The 26,770-nt window shown below is 38.4% G+C and overlaps 5 protein-coding genes across 18 annotated transcripts in view; 2 read left to right on the top strand and 3 right to left on the bottom strand.

Annotated features, from left to right (window-relative positions):
* LOC124306096 (junctophilin-1) overlaps positions 1 to 4,440 on the bottom strand; it is a 38,829-nt gene extending 34,389 nt beyond the window's left edge. Inside the window, exons 1-2 of one of the 5 annotated variants that reach the window (XM_046766258.1) lie at positions 4,304 to 4,440; positions 3,304 to 3,441 (exon numbers count right to left, since the gene is read on the bottom strand). The gene's annotated coding sequence lies outside the window, so the exon portion shown is untranslated. Of the gene's footprint in view, positions 1 to 3,303 lie in introns of all 5 variants that reach the window. The other 4 variants (XM_046766265.1, XM_046766264.1, XM_046766262.1 and 1 more) reach the window with 4 other exon arrangements.
* A 5,469-nt stretch (positions 4,441 to 9,909) lies between these two features.
* Positions 9,910 to 13,866, top strand: LOC124306100 (cytochrome b5 type B). Of its 4 annotated transcripts, none has more exons than XM_046766282.1 (2): positions 9,910 to 10,088; positions 11,641 to 13,866. In XM_046766282.1, exon 2 carries the CDS (start codon positions 11,648 to 11,650, stop codon positions 12,203 to 12,205), a length of 558 nt encoding a protein of 185 aa, XP_046622238.1. In that variant the 5' UTR covers positions 9,910 to 10,088; positions 11,641 to 11,647; the 3' UTR covers positions 12,206 to 13,866. The 4 variants fall into 4 exon arrangements, with proteins under 4 accessions (XP_046622238.1, XP_046622239.1, XP_046622237.1 ...); XM_046766283.1 differs by lacking the exon at positions 9,910 to 10,088 and adding an exon at positions 10,114 to 10,495; XM_046766281.1 differs by lacking the exon at positions 9,910 to 10,088 and adding an exon at positions 10,117 to 10,499.
* Positions 13,867 to 14,425: 559 nt separating this feature from the next.
* On the bottom strand, positions 14,426 to 16,522 carry LOC124306102 (dTTP/UTP pyrophosphatase). The gene is made up of 5 exons (XM_046766284.1): positions 16,270 to 16,522; positions 16,008 to 16,169; positions 15,162 to 15,403; positions 14,761 to 14,907; positions 14,426 to 14,627 (listed from the first exon to the last, which is right to left on the bottom strand). Exons 2-5 carry the CDS (start codon positions 16,095 to 16,097, stop codon positions 14,495 to 14,497), a joined length of 612 nt encoding a protein of 203 aa, XP_046622240.1. The 5' UTR covers positions 16,098 to 16,169; positions 16,270 to 16,522; the 3' UTR covers positions 14,426 to 14,494.
* Positions 16,523 to 16,658: 136 nt separating this feature from the next.
* Positions 16,659 to 19,130, top strand: LOC124306099 (proteasome subunit beta type-7). The gene is made up of 4 exons (XM_046766279.1): positions 16,659 to 16,816; positions 17,349 to 17,528; positions 17,603 to 17,918; positions 18,728 to 19,130. The coding sequence occupies exons 1-4, from the start codon at positions 16,755 to 16,757 to the stop codon at positions 19,001 to 19,003; spliced, it is 834 nt and encodes a 277-aa protein (XP_046622235.1). The 5' UTR covers positions 16,659 to 16,754; the 3' UTR covers positions 19,004 to 19,130.
* On the bottom strand, positions 19,073 to 26,599 carry LOC124306097 (villin-1). Of its 7 annotated transcripts, none has more exons than XM_046766272.1 (10): positions 26,514 to 26,599; positions 25,573 to 25,619; positions 23,910 to 24,005; positions 23,654 to 23,770; positions 23,023 to 23,366; positions 21,580 to 22,339; positions 20,935 to 21,121; positions 20,593 to 20,841; positions 19,625 to 19,921; positions 19,073 to 19,557 (listed from the first exon to the last, which is right to left on the bottom strand). In XM_046766272.1, the coding sequence occupies exons 2-10, from the start codon at positions 25,588 to 25,590 to the stop codon at positions 19,196 to 19,198; spliced, it is 2,430 nt and encodes an 809-aa protein (XP_046622228.1). In that variant the 5' UTR covers positions 25,591 to 25,619; positions 26,514 to 26,599; the 3' UTR covers positions 19,073 to 19,195. The 7 variants fall into 7 exon arrangements, with proteins under 7 accessions (XP_046622228.1, XP_046622224.1, XP_046622225.1 ...); XM_046766268.1 differs by having other exon boundaries at positions 25,573 to 25,624; positions 26,514 to 26,587; XM_046766269.1 differs by having other exon boundaries at positions 25,573 to 25,635; positions 26,514 to 26,583.
* Between the last annotated feature and the right edge of the window lie 171 nt (positions 26,600 to 26,770).

The raw sequence follows: 26,770 nt of genomic DNA on the forward strand, positions 1-26,770 counted from the left end.
AGATTTTTTGGCGAGGTACTGATGACACTGTGAACATCAAGGATACTCGAAAGTGTGGACGGTGAGTTACACGCTATACACCGGAAGAAACTATTGCTCCGAAAAATGACTCGACTCTATTTTCATACAGTTCAAATTTGTTTATAGTAGTTCCATGAATTTAAGTGATAGTATGGTCGGTTCATTCGCTGCTAGACATGCGGTGTATTTCAACCGGAAACGTATTCATGTATAGATACAGCCATATACATTTTTACATAACACATTGAATATCAGTTGAATAGTGAGTAATTTTTGGTGACCGCAAGGACCAGTAACAACATGACTGATTCGAAGGCAAGATCTACTAAACCGCTCTGATTTTGTAATCTATTAATTGACTGAGAAACACTTTCACGTTTCATTTCTAACCCAACGTTAAATCCAGCGGATTCATTGGTCGATAGAATTGGACGAGACTTCAATGGCCAACTAATCAATCCACCGTATTTCAGGTTGGGCATTGAAGCAAAAGGAACTACTGGACTAATCGGGATCAGTTACTTCCCATTTTGATCTTATTCTACCATGAACTTAAGCATTGATCCAGTTCATGGACATGAACTCTGCTAGCTTTGAGCACTGAAGAAGAAGAAACTAGAATCACTAACAAAAGAGACGGCTGAAACACAATGTTATCATTATTTATGATCAAAAACTTAGTAGATATCCGCCATAACTATATTATACATGTGTATATACAGAGACCGGATCCAGCAGTGTAATTTTCTAGATAAACGTTTAGTCAGACGTTTTGTGGTAAATATTTTTACGTACACTAGACACCCACTGCCCGGCTGTCTTACTGAGAAAAGTATGCATGATGCTTATACAGTTTTAGGGTTCGAGCTTAGGTTAAGGCGGAGTGAAGTATCGCCAGCCAGCCGAAACATACATGCGCCTAGTGTAATTTCGACTAGATATTTCTTTCAGTCTATTTCCCTTGCGTTAGATGATAGTAATGATGATGATGATGGTGGAAGAGGAGTGCCAGGGGGGAGGGGGGCAAGGGGTGTTTAGGTACCAGCAGAGATATATACACCGTCTTGATCGCTGGTTCGCCGTTTTGCTCGCGTGTTCGCGCGGCAGTCGCACGTTCCTCTAGCTGAGCCGGCCTTCTATTTTTATCCATAGCATCGGAGGAGGATTGTTCGGCAAAGTCTGAGACGTCGAGGACTGGGATATCGGGACTGGACGCGATCATCGGCAACCTAACCCCAGAGCCAGCAAACCGAGTCACCGCGAGCCGTGGCGACGGAGAAGCGGAGTGCTGGCGGCGGTTTCGAACCGTTTTATAAATAGTCCAGTTCTGCCCGAGAATTAATACCGGCCACAGAGCTAGCCGCCGCTGCTGCTGCTGCCAACGAATGTCGACCATAGCAATCACTGGCCGATACCATTGTCCTCCGATTTCCCCGATTGTACGCTAGACTAGACCATGTGCGTAAAACGCAAGACGACAGGCCCTCAATTTTTTGAAACCAAGTTGATTCGAATGGAAAAGAAATCAGAAAAGTTTATTTCATTCTGCACCGTTGCACGACTTGCTGCGTCCTATATCCAAAGGTTTGGTTTTAGATTAGATTGGGCCAGATTATTGCGACATAAAAAATCCACGATAACGAAAGAAGTCTTTCGAAGAAAATTTGAACGTCTCTCTATTCTTCTGGCCAATTTCGAGACGTCTTGACGACATCTTTAAACCGAATTGCGTTTATCCGACTTCAGCACGTCTTCGGGATTCTTTTACGTCTTTTGGACATCGGACATCTTCAAGGCGTCTTATGTGTCGATCAAAGGCATCAGATGGTTTTGGGATTACTTTAAGATGTTGGTGTCTTACTTATATACAATTAAGACGTCTCCGATGTGTCTTTTACATTATTCTTCATTTACACAATCACGAAAGTAATTCTTGAGTATGTAATAAAAAAATGCCGCCGATGTGTAATGATTGGGGAGAAAATAGACGAAACGCGGATACAAAAAAAAAAGTAAACAAAAAAAAATTGTCGCAGCGAAGAAAACGGTCGCAAAGACATCTAGAGGACTGTATCAAAAGTAGGTAGAGCTACTGCTGGGTGACGACGGTCAACAGCTGAGAATCGGGTTTCCCTATATTCTGTATTCTGCAACTATATAGAGCACAAGCTATTCGCTGCGGGACCCGCCGCCCGTGGGGTAAGTAGGTGGGTATACATATATACACAATATCTCGTATTTAATTAAATCCGGCATGCTTTATATATTTTTTCGCGTTCATCTGAAGCTAACGTCGCTGTTTCAGGTACGTTTATAGATATATGTGATTTGTACCCCCTGGAAATAAGAGAGACTCGTCATTATCTTTATTATTATCCATATTGTCCTTGTCGTATAAAATCCCAATTTATAATTTTATGTATTCCTCAAAGACTAGTTTAATGAGTTGAATTCTATAAATCTCGTTATTTTCGCTCATAAAACATCCAACAGAGGCATGAGAATCGTTCAAATTTTGCAGAAGTCTCTGTTGGTCGTCTTAATGATGTATTCTGGAATAGATAAAGCTTTGTGGGGATACAAGATGTTTTTAAAAAGAGACATTTAGAAAAGGTATCTTCTATTTTTTTTTTTGAGATTTATTATTAAATCATTGCGACTGGCGGAAGCAACTGTGTAGGTATAATAATAACCACTCCCTATCATCTCATCGCTTTTCACCCAGACAAGACGCGTTTGTAAACGAAATTGCGAAAAAAGACGATTTCGAATTGCCAAAAGAGATATGTAAGGTTTTTCACACTTGTAAAATGTCCGCAAGATTCGTCTTTACCGAATAAAAAATAAACTTGAGTCTTGAAATAACAGGAAAACGTGCAAAAAGTATTTACCTCAAATTCGAAGTTTCGCACGCGTAGCCACGTTATCGATATTATATAGCGTTACTGTCTCTTCGGAAGTTGTGCTAGGTATAAAGTATAGGTGGAAAAGGTAGGACCTACAAGGCGTATGAGATATATAAGATAAATGAACAGCTCAGACGTTCTAAAAGAGACCTGAAAGACGTTTGAATTATTCTACAGGCGTATTTGCGGCCTCTTTTAGACGTCTCTAGCTATTCCGGTTTAATAAAAAGGTAGCCAGATGCAATCGGGGCATTTAAAAGTGTCCAAAAGACGCCTAAGACACTTTTCGATGCTTCTTAGTGACTCGTGGACATTCTTTAGTCGCTTTTTCGATACGATTGTCGTCTGGATACCTTCGTGGATGAGAAGTTGGTACCGATAAGTTACGTTGCGACGAGGCGTCGGGACGTCGTACCATCGAGGGGTTGTTGCCTGTGTATAATCCGCCGAATCTGTATACCTCCTCTTCTTTGCCTCCCAACAAGATTTTCCAGTCAAGAGAATTCTGAATTATCTATGTATATATTCATGAACATACCGTAGATGCTTTTGGAATATTATTATTATTACTATAATTATTGTTGTTGTTATTATAAATCCCTGACGATGAAAACGCTGCGTGTTTAACTTGTTATCAGGTTATATACCTCGGTTCGCGTCGGTGATATCGCTACTTACTTATTTTCTTTTACGAATTTCGAATTTTCGTATTTTTTACTATTGGTATTATTGTTATTATTATTAATACTCATATGACGCGCGTCGAATGATTACCATCAACAGCACACCTCATCACCCTCAACAACTGATTGATGAACAGAACAGATGCAACCGCACTACCACCAGCACCACCATTAATAACCATTCGGCACAGGCGGCACAGGCGGCACAGGCCAACCCTATAATAATGCGATACTGTGCACCATAGGCACACCACTCACCATCACCACAATCACAGTCATTAACACAACGGGTATACAGCTCGAAGCACCACTGTACTTATCGCATCTCTTTCTCTTCTCTCGTACTCGTTTTATAATTGTGTTTTTATTTTATCGTTAATTCTGTTTTACTTTATCGGCGTATATTCGTCGTTATATCTTTAGCTTGCGTACCTGTTCGTTTGCATAGAAAAATACGAATATCTACGAACACATGTTAGATCGTGTGTTCAATAATTTATTTCTCGTGTTGTTTTTTTTCTTTTTTATCCGTTGCTTTTAGAATAGAATTAGAACGATGTAACAACGTAACGACAAAGTAACGGGGATGATAAAAATGGTTCGAATGATGATGATGATGATGATGATGATAATAATAACAACAATAATAATAAGTACGGTAGCGATTGAAAACCGAAGCGTTGAATATATTACGGCGAAAACGCGGGCCTTGCGGGCAGGCAGGGGCTCGAGGCAGGCAGGCAGGCAGGCAGTCAGGCACACACGACGGGCACGGTTGGATATATCGCAGTATCAGCTACGTCAGGGTGGTGGCATTGTACCGACTCTACTACTACCTCAGTACTGCCCTCGCCCGCGTTCCATGACGATACGAGTTGTGCGATGCCTCACCTCGCCTCGCCTCGATGTTTCGTTTCGTTTGGTTTCGTTCCGTTCCGTTCCATTCGGTTCCTATCGTCGCCACGACGGCGCAAACCGGCGGCGTCCATTTCCCCGAACACATGCGCCCTGTGTTCGATACCCGGCCGTCTTTGTGGCCCAACCTAACCTAAATCAACCTAACCTAACCCAACCTTATCTAGACGAGTAGACTTTCAGACATCGTCGTGTTCCATAAACCTCGAACCGGTGATCGCGGAAGAAGTACCCGAATTTAACTTACCTACCCCATTCTATTATCCTGCCCCAGCCAAACATGGACTCGATAATCGAGTTTTAAACGGCTTCGAGACGTCTTGAATCTCACGATGCTTTGAATTCCGATATTTTTCAGGCAAGCCTTATCGGGAAGACGTCTCACCGTCGGAATAAGTTTTCTCGAAGATCCGTCATGGCCGATTTCAAGACGGCCCAACGACATTATTCTTTTGTTTCTTCTTATAAATCGATGTTATTACCATGTGAACACAGCTTTGTTCGATGTCTAGCTGCCATTGGCATGAGTACGTTGGGCTATAAATATGGCATCGGAATACATAGTTTGTACTTTTTTTTAAACGTTTTTTTCTATTTTCTATCGTTGTACAAATATTTAAATTGTATTGACGCAAATCCATCGTGAACTAGTTGAGAGAAAATATCGTTCAAATATAGTTGTACGATAGAGAAATGTAATTTGTTCGATTGTCTTGTACTCGTCGTCTCACTAGACGTCTTCTGAATTATAATCTTATATTAATCACAAATATCAGGTGTCCACTTAGATGTTTATCAAGAATTTACAGTATACTGTACAAAACGCATTTTGGAGCGGAAGTTCGATTTTATTTTAACTTGGTGTAAAAGAATGCTGTGTTCTCAGTTATCATCATGGCATTATGCCGATGTGACATTCATATTTATAAATCGAGAGTTTTTATTATTCTATTTGATGAGGAACGCCTGTCTCATTCACTCATTTCAGTCAGCTACTATTAATGGGTCGCTTGCTCGAATAGATTTTTCGAACACTTTAAGCAGCTGAGAACTCGTCTCAGAGTATTTGAACGAAAACAGATAAAAAAATAGGAATTTTTTTCTCGACGACTTGAATAATTATTAAAAAGTTTGTACGTACATTAACAAAAATTTTATCATTAGGTTTCATCTTATTGCTTTTAGGTTTTAGTTTTTATATCCATTAACTATTAACACATGAATCTATTTCGTTTTTTACTCAGACGCGATTCTACATACAGATACATACATATGTGTATACTATAATAACAATACTAATAGGAATATGTCATTCAGTAGAGTTATTTTTCCGCTCTACCAAGTGACGTCAAATATATACCTATACTCACAAAAGACAGCAACTTTGGCATATATTTATTCTCGTGGCTAGTGTGGGTGGTGGAAAACAGCGGAGGACGTATGAAAAGAGGAAATATTCCGAATACTATTCTAGAAACTGTCACGTCACCGAACAAGTCGTACATAGATTTACTGTACACATGCGTATTTCATATTGCCAGTATAGGACAGAATTTTTCTATGAACCAGCCACATTTCGTACGAAGAAAAAAAGTGAATGAAACGAACCCTAACGACGAAATGAGAAAGAAGAAAAAATGTAAATGAGAACAAGAATCAAAGAAAAATCGAAAAGAAAAGCACAAGGGAACGAATTGAGCGGAAAAAAATGTATTTGTATTACGGTTTTGCAAGTTCTTACATTTTTTTTATTCTTTATTAAGCTTGAGAGAACAAATATCAATGGACATTGTCGTCAGTTGTAAAACTACAATGAAACCATCTCAGGAAAAATTGAAAATATAATTTTTCTCGGCGATTGAATCCACGTTTCTGTACCGCGCTGATCTGAATCTCCAGAGAACGAGTAGTAATAGCCCATTATGGTCAGGCCGTTGCGTTGCGTCGTTGCGCGTGTCGCGACACCGTCGGTAACAGAAAAAATTGTTCTACCAGCAGCGGGTAAATGAGCTTTTCTCATATGGTACTCGTATGGATCACGAGTGAAGACCTTACCGAATTTGGATAGTATGTAGGAATCATTACCGACTATCTATAACAATTTATGTAATAATTATGGACACGAAATTTGGAGAGATATCAGATATATTTGAATTCGAACGAATAATTGGGAGAAATCGTTTTTTTTCACGTTAGCAATAATTTCGGTCCGTCGTTTCTCTTAATCTTATTTTTCATATTTGTATGTAATTAATAAGCACATTAATATAACGATAGTGACACTAGCAATAATTACAGGGATGACAGTGATGATCCAGAAATGATGAATTCCTTCTTATTTTTATGTACAATTCGATGCACAATTGTGTAAATGAAATAACGACGACGAAGAAGGAAATTTATAAAATGATCATATGATTGACTTAATGGCCTATTGAATAAAAATATATACCAAGGGAAATAAATCGTGCGACGAATTGTCTTCCATATGCGTCTAGTAATCGATGAACGTTATATTGTAGACGTAAAAAACATGCTATAATTGCCATAATAATTATGTTTCTTATTGCATTCAACTATCACGCTTATATAATCTCCAATGTATCACAGATTGTGGAAGTCAATGCCAAGGTGATAACAATTTAATACGCAAAAGGCATTTATATGTATATCCAATTATGATTAAAAAATAGAGATTTAAAAAAATTGCGCGTAAAATAAATCAAATCAAATTTACATTTGAAATATTTCAAGTTATGTGTGCATATTATACACTGTTTCGGAATTTCTTACTCACCCCGGCTGACCTCAACCGCTGATTTCTAGTTTCACTGCAGACGCGCGATCGTCGCTATTGAGTAAGAGCGAATTATCAGTTTCAAATAGCAGGATCCTTTTGTTTTCTTTTTCTTTCTTCGTATTTTATTTCTTCATGTCTTTCTTAATCCCTTTTTTTTCTTTCTTTGTTATTAATTAATCATTATCAAGAACACATATTTAACGTTTCATCCCGCGTCATATCATTTTTCAGCTATATACATAACATTTGCAAGTGGTAAAAATTGATTACAAAAATAAATGAACGAGTGTCTGATGAATTTTGGTTAATTTCATTATGTTTTGGAGTTGAATCTTTTTTCTTACAAACGAGTATGAATTATGCAGGCTCATGCATTCATTCTCAGTATTAATAAGAGAGGTATAGATCATCAACTGATTTTTGAGATAACTACAAACGATAGTCTGAAAATTTAGTAGGACTACGTGAAAATAATATAAAACAACATTGTTTTGAACTTATATGACGAACATATTATCCACTTTATCACCAGTATATATGTAATATATGTGAATATATGGTTTATTGAAGAAAACTTTTTGAAAATTTTCAGCCACAAATGATACATCAAAAAATTAATCAATCAATCAATTTTCTCTACAGATATAGAAATGTGTGAGCAAATAATTTTCTGAAATCTCTATTTGCACGGGTTTTATCTTGTTTATAACAGTGATAATAATTACGAAAAGTTGACGCAACAGCGGTGATCAATTTCACGAACTCGCTCTCTAGCGTTTTGTCATACACCAAACTGCGGGTTATACGCACATTTATCGCGAAATAATCATCGGTTATTACTCCATGTGATATTATTGTGTAACGATTTCTCGAAACACAAAATAATAAGTAACGACGATAATATTTACATTTTTAGGTAGTATAACGCACAACGGCAATGTACGTTTCGTTTTACCGAAATGCAATAATATTATTGTATGAATTATTCTTGTGAAATTGTCGCGAGTTTGCGATTTATCGAATCGTACTTCACTTGATTTTGACATAATCCTTTCTCTCAAAAGACATTGTGATTTCTTCTATCCACTCGATACATATGATAGAAATACGGAAAGTATTGTTTAAAAATTACCGATTTGGAAAATAAAAATTGGGACCAAGATAGCTGATTGAATGAGAAAATAAAATGTCAGACATTAGATAAAAATTGTGCATTATAGAGTTAAATTTAGAAAAATCAATGTGGCAGAGAACTGTTGGGTTTTTTAACACTTCACCTTTATTGAAATTCCTATTTACACTTGCCACACACGACTTCATTTGCTTTTTTCAACCAGTTCAGAGCTTTTTTCCGCTTCGGTTTAATTACGAGGATTACAAAATCAACGTTCTTCTTGATTAAGTATACGCACAAATTGGACAGTGAACGTATCAGAGAGTACACATGCAAAAATTCGTAAATGTGTATTTTTCATACGCATATAACAAAATGTAATAATGAAATACAATTTGCTGTACAAACAAGATGGGATTATCGCGATCACTGAAAAAATGACGAATAGAAGGAGAAAAAGGAAGCCAGAGAAGAACAAGATAGAGGAGACTTTGTTTTACCTTTTCTTTTTGAGCCCTCTTCACGTCATCAATTCATTTTCTTCTCCCTTATCAAATAATAAACATTTTAAGTTTACGAAGCTGGGTTCGGATGATAAGGAATTAAAAAAAAAGAGAAGTAAGTTAAATATAGCCATGTAAGAATCAAACTGTCTGAGATTTTCTTTTTGTCCTGAAAAATGTATATTCATTTCAATGATTTCATTACACAGGTCACCAAAAAAAAGTTTCCTTCTTGGAGTTTGTATTTAAATAAATAAATTTTGTCTCTATACATCGAATAATAACGGAAATCTTCATTTATTACCTATAAAGTTTGCTTTCGTCTTCTTTACGTTGTTAAAAGGCATATTATACGTAACAAATGAATTTTTCCGTTATTATTCGACGCGCAGAATCAAAACTTATTAACTTAAAGATGAACTCGTGGTAAAACAAATTTCTTCTGATCTGTGATTAATTATTACTTTTGAATAAAGATAATTTAAATGAGAAACTGAAGCTTGCTTAACTGTTATTCACAATACATGTTTGAGAAAATAATTTTTCTTAAAATCCGAACAATTGTTATGATTTTTACAAAAGTAAACATTATCCGATAAAATAATTTTTCATTTTATTAGTCACGCCGATGAAATGTAAATTTGATATCTAGAACCAAGACTCAAAATTCGTGTTGACCGATCTCCTGAACCACAATTTGATGCAATTTGTAGTAAAATTTCTCGAGAAAGTAAAAGTAATCATTAAATCGCAGGACCAAATTCAATTCGCGATAATCATGAATGAATTATGCGTACAGTGTCAGTCGGCAAATAAATATTTCGATGTAGATGGATAATGAGACTCATCGTCTCGATATCCATATCCATAATGTAACACGTATCCCAGTATCGTGCAGATGAATATATTATATTTACCAATGTGTGTAATTATAATCGATTTACATACGCATGTATCGTGCAGTGATCGCGAGTGACCCGAACTTCGCACAGCGCGATTATCTTATCGCGTAAATCACGAATTCTCGCGCAATTTATCGCGCAATGCGTGTGCAGAGTGTGTCCACAATTTCGTTGTACGTACGATGTCAAAATAGTATTTTTCACACATTACATCTGAACAAGATTTCGGCAATAAGAACAAAATGTAAGTAATTGAGAGGACGGGACGAAAGGGGGGAGGAAATAAAAGGTGGGGGAACAACCACCGCGACAACGAATCGTATAAAGAAGATCAAGTCTCACTGCGTTCGCCATTCCTTACAAAACCGTATCACATGATCTTCAAGCGCTCCAAGTGTCAAAAATAAATATTGATCAATTCGTCGTGATTACGTTTGTTATTAAACCGTAGAATTGAACTGTGCAAAATTTATCGCAAATATTTGTTTCTCTTTGTTGTCTCAATTCGTTTCAAGAAAGAAAAAACAAAACCTTAATACCGAATTTAAGGAGAAAAAGTCGTTCGGAATTACGCGGTGTAGCTGTGTGAAATTTGCAAACGTCGTAAGCCATCAAACGGCTGTGAAATTTATAATATCCTCGAAATAACTGGCAGGTAAATTTTTTTGACATATTTCATTGTTCAAAATTATTATTAAAATTATTGCGTATCTTAATGTATAACAATAAAAATAATCATCGTTGTGATAACGAAGAGATACGTTAACCGTGTCTGAAGCGAAAGATGAAGAATCAATAACAGTGGTGAAAATATCTGTCAAAGTGCACAAAATTCTTACGATTGTATCGATCGTGCGTCTCTGAGTTTCTTTTTTGTTTTTGAAAGTGATTAGGTATTGGAAATTCGAATAAAGCCCACGTTTAGAATTTTCGCACTTACGATGTGTGAATAATTTTTACAGTTATTTTCAAATTTTGGCATAGAATAGTATGTGTGACGAAAAAAGAGATACAGTTAACAGAGGGTAAAATGAGAAATTCAACGATTCGATCGCTCGGTCAATGTAAGAAGTAAAAATAATTCCAGCACAAAAAGTAGGAAAAATTCTCTCGAATATTGGATTACCGCATTAGTAAGGCAACACCCTCACGCATGCTTCGGGTTTCAAACCGGTAATGAAATTACAGTAGGTAACATGCCTCGTGAAATTTTATTCCCCACCTTTCGTTATCGCAATCTAGTTGTAGGCGCCGCGATGTCCTTAGAACGGGAACTCGATGCGATTCCATCCTCGTTTTCCTCGGATGTAAAATCATTAACCGAATCGTAGGTTTACTCCCGTAAAAATTGTAGCCAAGTTTAACGCGCTGAAAATAAAACAAGTTTGCAAAGGTGTCTGTTGCATGATACCGGAAACGTTGCGAAAATTGTCGGTGGTGAGAAGAAATAATCTTTGGTGGTCAAGTTCTTTTGAGAGGACGAATAAAAAGTTCATACAAGTTCGACTTAAAAATTATGATCACAATTTAAAGTTAATAATATCTGACCGAAATGAAGTAAAAATTGTTCGAGAGAAATTTATTTTGCAAGCAAAAATTCTGTAACCAGAAAGAATGGTTGAAAAAATAGATGAACGAATTTCTAGTTGCTGCTACAGTTTAGGAAACTAGCTTAAAAATTTCATAACCATGAGATTTTTTTCTTCTTCGGCGTTCGGATATTTAGAAAATTAAGGATAAAAGGATAGTTGTTTTTTTCCCTACAATTAAAATCTAATTGAATTTTTGAAATCCAGAAGCGCGATGCTGAACCTGAGGAAATTGCCGGACGCTGGCGTTCAGAACGGCGGTGGAAGAGCCGGAATACTGAGCATAGCATCGGTCGAAATATCAGAAGAAACTGCGAGCACGCGAGTGGTTGAAAAATTCGACAAACAGACCAAGAAGGTGGCAAATCTCCCCGGCAGCGGTGAGACGGTGGATTCGCACGGAGTGAAACTGGGCCTTACGGAAGGAGCGACGGGCCCAACCGAAAGCGGAAGTAGCGGCGAGTCTCTGGAGGCCTGCGGTAAAGAGCTGAGGATAATTTCCCTCGACGAGATCGCCTGGCACGACACGCCCGACGATTGCTGGTTTGCGATTTACGATTACGTGTACGATTGCACCAGCTTCATCGGGGATCATCCCGGAGGCGATGACGTCCTCCTCGAGTACGCAGGTCGCGATGCGACGCTCGCTTTCATCGGCGCGGGCCATTCGAAATTCGCGCGAAAAAGCCTCGAGCGATATCTCATCGGTGAGCTTCCGCACTCTGAGAGGATATTTCGAATCGCTGACGGCGTCAAGGTTTTCGGATACTAATCGGAAGCTAGGATATATTAAGAAAGGTGCGAATCGGTGAAGAATTTATCGCATCTCTCAGTTGTCACTTCAGAATTAAAATCACTGAAGGTTCGAGCTTTTGACAGTTTCGGCTCGCGCTTGTTGTACGAGTTACTTTTGGGGCGAAAATTACTCGTTCAAAGATTCTCAGATTTCAGGATAGCGATTTCTTACTCAAAGCGTGTTTAGTTCCCTCTGATAGGCGTTTGAGACTTTTTTTTTTTTTAATATTGTTCGAGTTTTAAATGAACCTTTATTCCGTCCTCAATCGCGTGTAGTTTATCGGAATTTTTTCATGCACGACAGAAACATGCCTCGAATAATGAAATGATTATTTTTTTTTTTTTTTTTCGAGTGAGTTGATCACTCGTCAAAATTTCTTTACATTAATACCGCACAAAGCGGAATTTCATTTCATCGATAAGTTAATTAACTCGGTCAATCTCGAAGGTTTAAGCCAGCGACAATTTAAACATTTACCACGGAATATTTATTATACTATTTTTGAAGGGCGATTTTGGAACTTCTGTACGATAAACCCGGTCTTGTGGTAAATTCAAGAAAACGAATCAATTTACATTACTGCACTTAGTCGCAATTGTATCTCGGTTTTTTACCGACTAATCGGTCGACGATTATCCATATGAAAAAATGAAAACATAAGAAATCAATTTAATTAACGGAATTTCCGCGAGTGTACAGCATGTAATTACGATACAACGTATCATGCTTCGGAGAAAATTGATAGAATCATCATACACTTGTTTATAAGTGTATGTGTAGATACGTCTTCTTGGATGAAACCCATTGCAGATGTGTCAGAACCCCGTCGTCCGATCTTAGATACCAGTTCAACACGATAAAAAGCAATTTTGTACTACAAACGAAGAAATTTTTTTTTTATTTTTTTTTTTTTTATGAAATCAATCGTACCATACGTAAAGTAATATATTTATTGATTGCCTATTTATTTTTATTTCTATCGAATAGATTATATGTATTGTACAAACGAGCAGCGTTTCTTTATTTTCAGCTTTTGATTACATGGACGCTGTTTTGTTTCGGCACGAGAACCAGATGTTTTCTCCTTGTACTTAAATACTAATACTATACTTATATTATACTTAGATCGTATGGATGTTGATCGCTAAGTAGTTTTGAAAAAAAATCATAACGGCAGTAGGTATACGGAAAAAGTTACCAGCAATAAACTATTGCTGCACAGTATTACAAAGAAAGTAAAGAGAATACTAAGGTAGATATATTGTACATACATACATAAAGTTTTTTCTTTAGTAATAAACGTAATGATGATATTACCACTAAGAATAATTTATAGCCGTATTGTTGGGAGATAATTGTGCAATACGAGTTCATGTATATGCATATCAATATAAGGTTATTTGAATTCTCATTCTTTATTTTCGTTTTTTTCAATTCATTTTTTACTATTGTTCAAATTATCGCGTTGCCAAATATGTCAGACTTCGATTTGTAAATTTGTTTCGCATTAACTGGTGAACATTTCGTCAGTCGATATTATCAGTTTAGAACACAAGATACGTAATATAGTTTATGATTACATACAGTGGTATACTTGTTATATCTGTCATGTGAAAAATAAAAAAAGTTGACCAAAATAAAACGATTAAGCGTGCGCTGACCATTTTTCCTCATCTCACATCTTCAATACATGTGCAATCGCGTATATGTATGTTATAAATATTACACTTTAGCCGCTCTTGCGTTAATTGAACTTTCAAATTATTTCTTCATCAATGACCCTCGCCGCAAATGATTCGGATCAACTCTTAGTTCGTGAAGAAGAATTGCAATATAAAAAGAAAGGGATGAACCGCTTGGAAATTTTGCATTTTTCATGCAGACCGTTTGTTGAAGGTCTGAAATTTCACTCTCATTTTTTCAAAAGGAATGGTGGAGACATTCGATCGATTGATTAAAAAATTGAAGCAGTACTCAAGTGACTTACGTATCAAGTCTCGGATTGCGGATAAGCCAATTTTTTTTTGTCACATACACGTACTATTATACGTGTATATTGAAAGTGGATGGGTCGCTCAAATGATCGAATAACGGGACAAAAAAAGAGGAGATAATAATAAATAATAATAAATGAAATGATATTATTATCATTATATCACATACTTATATTTTTTTCAAGTATAGGAGTAAAAAGTATTGACGCTTTTAAAAAAGTTTATTCTCTCTCTCTCTCTGTCTCTAGTGCCTGTATACATACGAATAACATCAGTTGTAAAGTCGGTTTAAAATCTTCGTCAGCATGTAAACGGGAAGCCCCATCACGGTAAAGAAATCCCCGTTTATCTTCTCAACAAGACAGCCACCGAATCCTTGAATCCCATATCCACCAGCCTTGTCCCTGTACCACATACATAGCTAATGAGGAAGATGCAACATCGATCGATGGGTTATTGAATCATACAATCATGGAGCAAAGGTCCAATAAATAATAAAGATTTAAGCAAGTTACTTATTGATGAAAATATAATTACAAGGGTTCCCCGGTCTTGACGTATGCTTCGATTTGGGCCTGCGTAATATCGCCAAATGTTACATCAGTCTTTTCGTAAAATTTCACCTCCTCCTTGTCTGTTTTTAAACAAACACCCGTATAAACGGTGTGCGTTTTTCCAGCCAGACTAAAATCAATTAATTATGAGAATAATAATATCGATAAGAGTTGTGGTTATATTATAATTAGTGGAGATTTTTTTCAACTTTTTTAAATCAACTTTCACGATGTTCTAATTAGATGAAAAATGAAAAATTCCACGAGACAAAACTTTTTGCAAACAGTTGTCAGCGGATTTGGAAAATACAATGAACGTAAATTCAGAGAATTTATTTTTTTGTCATTCGTACGTATGCGTACTTAGCCCCATATCAGCCTTACATCGACAGTATTTTAATTGCGTCATTTGAATCCGTTGGTTTCCCATAGATAACGTCGCCCATGGTGACGATTGTGTCGGCGCCGATAACGAGTTTAGGTTGCACCTCATCGCCCTTGAGTCTGTCGTAAACTTCGATCACTTTGAAATAGGCTAAATCTTTGACATAGTCACCGTGCGATTTGTACTTTGCTCTGTCTAAATTTTCATCGTACGTCGAAGGAACGACCTCTGGTTTTAAGCCCTTGAAATAATTGAAGAAAGGATTTGCTGTTTCAATTGAAAATTTTTAAAAATAACCACCTACAACACCCGTGTCGAATTTCAAATTATGTACAGTAAATTGCATTAATGTTTTAACTTTCGGGCGAGCTTGTTTTCGGTCCGAAACAAAATGCGACTTCGATTCTATACGAATTACTTGACAGTGACTGGAGATGCAGCTGACGTGAGAAAATTCGATGCATTGTCACATAATTCGTATATAAGCGAAGTCGCATTTTATTTCAGCCCAAAAACAAGTTAAGCTGTAGGTTACGGTCTTTATGCATTTTACTGTACGCTAATTGTTCCACTCATTTTATATTGCGATCTTGAAAATGCGATTAACGATATAGGCTCCCTTTTAAATTGTTCAACTTCTTCTCAATCTGAACGATCTTGCCGTACTTCGAAACCACGGTATTCTACTCCGTGTTCGAATCCCTGTTTGAAACTGCGATAGTTCGCGAAAAAGCCACGAGAGAGCGCTGAAATAAGGGCGCAACACGGTGTAGCAGCATGGCTTTGAGACGTGCGCGTGATCATAACTCATTCCAATGGACTTAACTACATTCTCTGCGACTTACCAAATTCTCGATTATTTCTTTCCGCCTTGGAGAGCCGCTGGCTAGAATTATACGCCCGGCTTGTAGAATCTGTTTTGTTGGTTCCAACATGTTGTTAAATTAATTTTTCCAACAAAAATTTGTCTACTATGTTGATTTTAGTCTGATTTGTCTTATCGAATGCTGAAATCCACTGCTAGGTTATATCTACGCAGCTCTAGCCTCTAGCGCATGCTGTTTACATGGACATACGTATCTTTTCATATTTTCCAGCTGTACCAACCCTGCAATTTCAAATCGATAGCTAAGCTGTAACTGCGAGCTCCAATCAATCAAATTCTAATCTACGTAATGGTTGATTTCTTATGCAGAAAAAAATCAAAGTTGCTGAAAATGATTGCGTGTATTAGAGTTAGTAAAAAAATACATGGATTTAATTCTTAATGCACTATACAAAATTGAAGTGAATCACGATAAAAATGAAGAAATTAGAAATGTCAACAATCCAGTCGTTTGTTGAGTTTAGTTCACTGATTGTCACGTAATATTTGCGTTAAAATCCAGATTGAAGTTTCCCTCTATCAGTAGCGCCAACTGTGTCAGTGCTAGAAATAATCGAAGACCACTCGAAGCTAACCAACTGTTCGGGATGCGATTGTCGTAGGGACTTTGATTCCATCGGACTGGTGAGGTTGTAAACACGTTAACTTGCCAGTCACAAAGCGACTGTGCGTGCATTCTGTCAGTATTTTAGCAGGAAGATACATCATGTCGTCTCTTCTGATCCCCAACATTCCGGCGCCCGGTTTTTCTTTCGATAACTGTCAGAGGTGAGAAGCTTCAAATATGTAAACAGACGCCCAGCGTTCAGAATTCATCCCAGAGCCTCATTCCCTCCCATCTAACCCCGAATGTACCAAACTAATCGCATTTCGTAGTTCATCTAAATGCAATGTTGCTGTGTCACGAAAAGCAACAAATTCAATACCTAACCTCAATTTTCTGAACATAATTTGCCATAAAAATATTAGAAAAAACGCTTTCTCGACGTATTTTCAAAAAAAATGTCAAATATATATTTTGGATATATATGCATAAGTTTGTAAATGTTTAGCATGTAATTGAACATACTTTTATGTACATATGATATACCTATTAATTCTACATATATGTACATAAATATTTATAAATTTATAATCTGATTATTCATTCTGGCCTGCGATCCAAAATCTGCAAAACTTCCCAAATACTAGATGTTTGGAAAAGTTTGGAGATTCACCGTTAAATCAATACGTTTGCATTACTACGAAGTCATTAACAACGGACCCGATTTGATCTATAACGATTGTTACATTTGCACAGAAATGCGTTCCTTGCTCAGAAGGGATATGCAGCTCCAAAGGCAACGAAGACTGGAACGACAATTGTCGGTATAGTATTCAAGGATGGTGTCATCCTTGGCGCAGACACCAGAGCAACGGAGGACACAATAGTATCGGATAAGAACTGCAGCAAGATTCACTTCTTGGCTCAAAATATGTAGTAAGTATGACGAAGAGGAGGGATTTGGACTCAATTTGGATTAAGCGCTCAACAAAACTTTGATCATGAATCAGTTGCTGTGGTGCCGGAACAGCAGCTGACACCGAAATGACGACGCAGATGATCGCGAGTCAGCTAGAGCTACATCGCCTCAACACTGGTCGTGTCGTACCTGTCGCAACAGCCAACATGATGCTGAAGCAACTACTGTTCCGTCACCAAGGACACATTGGGGCTGCGCTTGTCCTCGGTGGTGTTGACCTGATGGGACCCCATCTCCATTGCATATATCCCCATGGGTCAACCGACAAACTACCATATTGCACAATGGGATCTGGATCTCTTGCTGCTATGGCTGTGTTTGAGAGTAAATGGAAGCCGAACCTTACAGTGGGTATCTTCAAGTTTCTCTGTGCATATTTTTCATCAACGTAGTTGATTCCCGTATCCTTTTTTTTATTTATGAATGACGATTTTTAATGTAACTTGTTTTATAACCTTATTGGTAAAAATGCTCTGTGAATTTCTGTGAGGAATATCTAATTTTGACACACTTTGCAGAGAAAGTTCAGAAATGAATGAGAGTCTTGCATTGAAAGTTGGGTGAATTTTTTTCCGAAATTTTGGACTTTACAGAATTCGGCAAATTAGTATTTTATAGCAAATCACAAGTTCTACGGGAAATTTACACGATCATCATGGTGAAGTCTTCCAGAGTCGGAATTTTTATAGAAATTTATAAAGCGTTTTGCACAGTATTATCTTCAGTAGAGAAAAGCCTTGATTTGTGTAACTGGCTAATTTTTTTTTTCTTTATCAATGAATTTTATCTATTGAAAAAAGGTGTGCATTCGACCTCCTGAACCTCAAAAAGTTTTTTAATTGAAAACCGTGCATCTAATATGTTGGACTATTATTCTAAACGCTATTCTGAACGTCTTTGAATACGATTCTAACTTCAACTGGACCTACCGCTCAGAATTTTGCAATTCTGAGGTCAGGGTATGCTTGTGAGACTTCTAAAACCTTTGGGGTGATCACATCACTTTTTTAAGTGCATGGTCAGCCAATTAGAATGATGAAATTTTGCGGCCCAGAATCGCCTGCAGTGATTCAAAAAACCATTATTTCGAAGATCGATATCAGAACTTTAGAGTGCTTCTACTGTTTCTGATTTCTATTGCTTTGATATTCACCAGGAGGAAGAGGGTAAAAATCTCGTTGCGGATGCAATCAGGGCCGGTATCTTCAACGATTTGGGATCAGGATCGAACGTAGACGTCTGCGTGATCCGAAAGGGTTCGGTTGACTATATCCGGCCTTTTGACGTGGCCAACAAGAAGGGGCAGAAGCAGGGATCGTACCGCTACAAGCAGGGTACGACGGCTGTGCTAAGCAAGGTTGTGCGCCCTGTGATAATCGAGAAGACGGTGATCCGCAGGATTGAGCAGGAGTCTATGGACACGTCGTCGTGAACGGAAGGACGATGGGAGAATAAAGAACGTGAATAAACCATTTAAAATTAAATACACAAGGAATAATCATTAGTTTTGTTCCGTTTTTGTATTAAATATCTGGAAATAAATTTCAATCATACTCTGACTCTGGCCTTTGAACGTCGACAAAACACATTAAAAAAATATTCTCGAGTGCTGATTCGTAAGGTTTTAAAACAGGCCGGCCGCCTGTTTCAGTCTCTGCCTCCGCCACGCGGGTAATTTCTCGAATTCCGACGGTTGGATTTTGAAGACCGCTAAAAAATCGTCATGTGTCAAGTGCATCTCTTTTCGTTCTACGTTTACGCCGGCTGGCAAATTTTCCGGTTCATTCCTCAGCATTTTCAGTGGATATTTGACCAAGTTGTCGAAACTCGACGTCGCCTCTTTTTCCTCGGCTTCGTTACCGCTAGTTGGCCCCGCCATCTGCTTGTCCAAAAGTGAATTTCTCAGAGCGTTGAAGCTCTGGTAATCCCTAAGCGAGTTGTGATTCCAATTCTCGAAGAGGCCGATGAACGTTGGCGGCTCGAAACCTGCAAAAATGGTTCAAATTCACCGTAAGATTCGACTTTCGAGCCCATTCCTGTGTCTTTTCCCCACCTTGCCGGATCACCGTGATGGTCGTGTTCCGGTCCCGACTAGCTGGGTGTGTGTATAGAAATACCGTCGCCATTTCGACGCAATCCTTGACCGTTTTTACCGTCGACCAATCGCCCAGCCATACCCATATCGTGTTTCCCGTGTCCAAGAGCCATGCCGCCTCGGGCAGCAACGCGGCTTGTCCAAATCCCAGGATTTCCTGACCTACGAAAGCTGTGGCCTCCACCTGACAGTGGTAAAGTCGTTTTTCACACTCCTCAACGACGTCCACGGTTTCGGTTGAGTAGACACTTCGTCCTGAAAGTTATGCGAATTGTCCAAATTTTTTTTTACGGGGTCATTCTACGAAATTTAGCAAAATGAACAACTTTTTTTTGTATTTTAAAAACAGGTTGAATGGTTAAGATTGATATGCAATAAATTGTACGTCGATATTCAAAATATTTTTTGAGTTACAGCATTTGGCATGAGGTAATTTTTTCACTCAGTATATAAGTGCTCAAACTTTAAACGTGTTTTCTCGAAACTATCTTTTTCAAAACGATGTACACGATATCGCAATCTGTAATGATAAATCGACTTGAAATTGGTACGTATGTTCAAAGGAATAGTACTTTCCGGCTGATGTACGATTTTATCGTCTTCATTTTTTTTTTTTGAGTAATTATTAATAACATAATAAAATAATAAAAAATATGAAAAAAAATTCAGGATTTTTTTTCTCTTCACCGAAAAGGAAACAACGCTCTGTCTTAACACATACATGAGTTGACATGAAAAAATGATTAATATCGCATCAGCAGTCTTTTCGAAATTAATTTTTGAAAGTTGGCATGTCTCGACGCTCACAGTTTATGGTAACCCTTTAAATAAAATCTGTCACTAAACTAGCTCAAGCCGATTTCCACCGATTTCGAATAGTCTTGGTAGGGTCTCTACCCAAGCACCGCGGCAAAAAGTCTCTTTACCTCCAAGCTGCGTCCAAAACCCGTCGTCTTCCTTTCCCTCGGCTATCAGCGGAGTTGTGCTGGACGCCAAACGTCTCGAAGCTTCTCTTAAGTCTCCGGTGCTTCTCCCCCCGCACCAGACGACAGGAGATTCTGAAAAGAGGATGAAAACCCCGCTGGAGTCGAGACTGCTGGCCCTAAGTGGTCGCTCGACGGCCTTTGAGGTGTACGGAGTCGATCCAAGCACCCTGACGAGGTACTTTTTTGGGGCTGTGAAAATCGTGGAAAAGCTAATTATTCATCCTCCAAATATTTGATTTCTGGATCTTGACGAGGTACAATTAATCAGAATGTTCAGCGTACGTTTGTCCCTGTGCTGACCGGACAGAATGGTCAATCTTCCACCGTATATTTGCAGCAGGTGAGACGGTTCTCGTCCCTGAGATGCTACCACCAACTGACCGCAAGACTCTTCAATTAATTTACACGCGAATTCCAGGGCTGCTTCTCTGTCGACGCTGGACGAATGCGCACCCTTCCAACAATAAACCTGCAAATGACGATCGGATTTAGAATCATTCAAAAGCTTCTATTGGTGTGTTTTGGAGAAATTGTCGCAGACTGAAAAGAATTTCCGTTCGGAATTGAAAAGGATACTTGAAATCCGGCTGAAATGCCTTTTGGGATCTTTTAAGGGACCTAATTGAGGTCTCAGAGTCTGTGGAACTTGGTCATTTTCCGGAATTAGTCGAAACTCATGTGAGGCTGATTCGGAAGAACATTAATGACTTGAATTGAGTGAAATGCATATTTCCATACAAGAAAATTGTAAGATGTGATGAGAATTCAGTGAAAACCAAGTGTCGTTCAGTGTGGAATATCATGACGAAAAATGATTGAGAATACTCAGAACAGGCCCTTACGGTACAAACTTTTCGGAACATACGTAAAAGTCATTGTGTAACAATGAAAGCTGGATACACGGAGGAAAAGAGAAGGATAACTTACTACGACTCGACTCTTCCTTCCGGTGCCGTATCTGTACTGCATGACGTAACAGGCCTCAGCGTAGTAAATTCCTGCGTCACGAATCGAGGCCGTATCGCTCTTTGCGACCTTCCAAAAAGTCCTATCGCCAGACCCGTCGTCGACGAGTTGGCAGTCGGCGGCCATCCTGGGCCGCTCTGCCATGTAGTCGGGCTCAAAATGGGAGGGCAAAATAAGGGCCCTCTTCTTCTCAGAGTCCCATCCTCGGAGAAGAGATTTCATCTCCGACGGTTCGTGTCCGTCAACGGCTCGAGCGACCGGCGTAGCCGAAGAGTATCCCTTCTTCTTGACAAATCCGCGGGCGTTTCTGACGGCTTCGAGCTTCTCCCTCGCGTTGACTTCCCGCCCGACCCAGGCCCAAACCCCTGCCTCGCCTCGGTCGATAAGGAAGACCGATTCCGGGGACAAATCGGCACGGAAAATCGGGCCCGACTTCAGCTCCGCGACTTTGTACTTACCCGACTGCTCTGTACACTTGTACAACTTTATCGGACTCGGCGAACCTGTAGACCCCATTCGTCCCGGCATCACAACCCTCGTATCCGGAGACAGCGCGCTGTCGAATAAAGCTCTGTCCTCCCGCCCCATTGTCTGCTCGTAACCATCGTCCACCATCACCACTCGACCATTGTTGTTCTCCTTCCGAAGCTCGGCTATTTTTGCCGCGTGCTTTTTGTGCAGCGGAAGAGCCGATGATCCAATCCAGAGGAAGATCACCCCTCTTCGGATGGATAAAAGTCGAACAGACATGCGTGGTTAGGTCAATTTTTTCATCACCCAACAAATGAAGGAATCGTATAGGTATTTGGATCGAAAGCTCAAACGGTTTTAATACCCTTCAGAAGAATTTTATTAACAGCTTAGTTATCATAGCGATTCCAAAAAATCTGTATAATATGATCCCTTTGTGAATTCAGAGATAGTAGAAGATACCACATGGATGCAAATGGTATCAAAAGAATTTTCAAAATACATCAACACATTCTAACCAACTCCAAAATATATCAGAGACGTCAGAATATTTGATATAATTTTTACCGGGTCGTGATACGTTATAGATTATAGGATTTCAACGAATTGTAACAGAGTTCAACGAATTTATAAGGTCTTCATGCCGTTACACGTGGTTTCAATTTTTCTTTTTCAGTTCTTAACTACGGTCGTGGCACTTTTCTGAAAAGATTTATCAGATTCCAAGCAACTTTACCGGTCTTTCACGTTTCCTACAAATGACTTCACACGATTTCAAAAGAACTCAGCAAATTTCGAATGACTTCAATGATTCATCGACGTTCCGAAAAGGTATAATTTTAAACGGTGCTGACCGATTTTACACTGGGACTCAAGGGATTTCCCATACAGTACCGGACTATGTTTTCATCTCCAGACTTCCGTGATAGTTACCTTGAGTGAAAATCCAAAAGAATAACATCGCAGGACGAAAAATGATCCCAAGCGACTTCCTCAAGTTCGGTAATAATTGGTATCGTTACTCCCGTGACTCGGTGGAGGCTGCAACATGTCGTCAGACCCTCGGGTCGGTTCCTTTCCACGACAATTTTGTCCCTGAAGTAGGCAAGGAACCTCGGACCTTCTCGACCCTCTGCTTCCCGATGAAGAATCGTCGCCGAAACTTGAGCATCAAGCTCCGCCGCCCTCAGCGCCGCACCTCCGGCAACAGTCGTCTCGCAAGCTTCTCCGATCCAGAAATGGACCGCTCGAATCACCGGCCCCTTAATGTCCTTGCTCTGAAATAGATACAGCATTTCAGTTTTGCAGTGTATTAGGATAATTTTTTAAATATCAGCTAGTTGCGGACTTCTAGGATTTTTTCTTTTTTTTCTTTCTTTGAGAATCAAATTCCTTGGATACAAAGTTCCAAGTATTCAATGCGTACCATCAATATTTCAGGCGTTACAAGATTCTGCGAAGGACACAATAACGATTCCGAGGTTAATCTATAGATCTAACGGTCTTTCCGGATATGAAAAACCGTTCGAATCTTTACAAATTCAAAAATTATCCTCTGACTTACCGGTATTCCTGGATAAGGGAGAGGCCCGCCTTTTGGAGTCACCGTATAAACGATGTAGGCGGCGTTTGTGAGGAATGATCCGATCTTGTTACGAGGTACAGCAACAGCACCGAGACCCTGCCGAGGTAAGATGATGCTGATTTACAGTGTGTCGGTACTTGCCGGGCGCGAGACTCTACCGAGCCTCTTGGAGGATTCAAATGACAAGCGTGAAATGTAGAGTACATAATTATACACATGTGGAATATGACCTTACCTCGATTCTCCACACGTAAAATACCACCGCATGCTTGGGTATGCTGCGGAACACGTCGCTGTTCACAGAATCCTCGGAACAGCAGCTCCTGTTATCCTGAAAAAATGAGAAAAGTAGATGAACGAGTGAATTCGAAGTCAAAACTTCCATGCGTTTCTTATCGTTTTGAGGCAGTTATTCTTTTCCGAAGAACACAGAAAAAAGTAAATTACGTGTAGGTACACCGAAAACATGTCTTTTAGACATCTTGAAAAAAATTTGAGTGTACAAAAAACGAGCCTGCATACTTTACACGTCTCAAAGTTCATCCAGACTTAAAAAGCACGTTTCGACGTCTTTGAAGAATTGAATTGACTTAAATGTGCTTCATAATTATATCAGACGACGTACGTAAAAATTTAGCTTCGTTCGGTGTTTTCCGACATTATTCCGGGACTTGTGATGATACGTATTTATGCTTATAACGGGGAAATCTGTATCTGCAATCTGGTTTTTAGCTCTTTTTATAAATCAGTCTATATATACCACTGATAAATACATAGTCGACAGTATATCTAACGTCGACCGTTAGCCCGCAAGTCTGTACCGATATAATGCCAATCTCCCATATATATATATATGTGTATATGTATATAGATATTGTATACGCGTAACACTGGGCAAAAAGGATCACGACGTTGATCCTGCTCCTCGTCAGTCTACAGTCTCTTTTTTACTTATTTCACTTTGTTTTACTGTTCTTCTCTCTTCCTATATAGATCACTTTTTTGTCATGTTTTTTCTTTACAGATCGCCTACATTGCGAGAGACTAGATCTACAATGCGGCTTGTATGAATGTCTTGAAACAAACCAAGACATCTCTCAGGTGTCTCAGATTGTTTTTAACGAGAGTTATGTTTTTACGACATATACCCAGACTTATATAAGTAATTCCCGATAGACGCCATGAATTTATTTTTTTTTATAAAAATTTCACTGATATCGTTTATCAAATTATTGACAATTATTATACCAATAATTACACGTTACAACGACATGAATACATCCATATGCTAGATAAATATTTCAGTAAAATATTGTAGAACAAACCTGTGTTGATTAGACTCATAGCCAAGTACATCATGTACCTGAATATTTCCTATTGTAAAGATATGTGTACGTACGTGGGTAATGAGGCAATGGACACACCTACACGCACCTATACATGCTGTTCAAAGCGCTCAACGAATTGTATGAATGTGACCTACCGAGGCAGGAAACGTTTCAAGTATATTATTTGGCATATGTGCGAGAGATAATTCATACCCACGGCCGGTGTGTTCCGCATACCTCGTACAACACTGTTATTACACGTCGATTTTTAGCTAAAAACGAAAAATTCTGTTCGCCTGAAATACCAGCTATTATATTCAAATATTCGTTGGAAATTTACTTACATGCATTGTATTTCGTATTCTATGAATACTTATTACGAATAATTTTTAGTAAAGATTGATAAGTAGAACACACGCAATTGAAAGAAAGAAGAATTACTAAATTCTTTAATTCTGCTCCGTAAAAACGATTTTCATTCGATGCATATCGTTTTTTGCTAACAAGACAGAGAGTGCAAGAAATAAAGGATGAAGGGCCGAAGAAAATTAAAGGTATCGTTCATCTCACCTGCGTAAGAAAGCCCATGGCATCAATTCTGGTTGATATAATTTCTTCTGTTCTATAAAATCACTGCATGTATATCAAATGGTATTATGAGGGTTGTTGATGTCGTTGTTGTTATTAATATTACTATTATTCTTATTTTCACGGTTATGTAGTTAAGGAATTGTTAAAGTTAAATTATTAATTGCACCATTATTCAATTAATTGATCAATTAGGATTCTCTTCATAACAACCGACGAGAACAAATGAGATGGAAGGAAATAAAAAAATAGTCAAGTCACTATAATGAATTCAGTTGTAATTAGTAATTCACATTGACGTTTACCCAAGTGTTGAAAATAAAGACGACATGCAAAGAAAAAAAAAAAAACATCGGAAAAGAAAAATTCATATTGATAAATGTGAGCAGCAAAAACAGTAATGATGTAATGATAGTGATAATAACAGAAAATTAAACACAGTCATAGGCAATCAAAATTTGATACATGAGATAATGCGTGCAGCGGGAAAATATAAACTTTTCTGTTGATACACGTGACAATGACTAAAAATATATTCTCGAGTCAATGAAACGACTTGTTTTTATTTTTCGATAGCAAAAAATAAATCAATCAAAATACTGTACTCCGTTCGAAGAATCTATCCAATCAACACTTTCATTGTTGAACAATTATTAACACCTTGATAAGTCTTAAATGACACCTATACTGTAGTCCGATAAACTTCTCGATGAATGAAGCTCTTGTGAATTTTGGAACAAATTATCAGCTTGGGTAGCGATAAATTTCTTCGAATCAAGCATAGTAGGTACAAATTTTGGATGAATCGAAGTTGTACCAAATTGTAAAGTGTCACAAGCATCGAAAATTCATCGTCTTAAAATATGTTTTTCCTTGCAACAGAGACGACGAAACTCCCGATTACGACAAAAAATTGCAAATACCGAGGATAAAGGATTTCAAGACCGAGTCCTTAGCGGTGCATGGAGATCTGGCCCGACCGTCGGCTGAAACAAACTGCGACTGAGGTCTGAGGCGGCAGCAGCAGCAGCGCGACGACCGCCGATCGTTTGCTGTCCATCCGTCGGTGTTTCCACACCTTGCGTTATACGGTACGTACGACGTATCGCATGTACATACATCTATAAAGCGGGTTTCGAAAAGAGAGAAGCACCCTGCACTCACATACATGCCTTTCTGC

The sequence above is a fragment of the Neodiprion virginianus genome, chromosome 5, assembly GCF_021901495.1.
Source record: "Neodiprion virginianus isolate iyNeoVirg1 chromosome 5, iyNeoVirg1.1, whole genome shotgun sequence".
Taxonomy (NCBI): domain Eukaryota; kingdom Metazoa; phylum Arthropoda; class Insecta; order Hymenoptera; family Diprionidae; genus Neodiprion; species Neodiprion virginianus.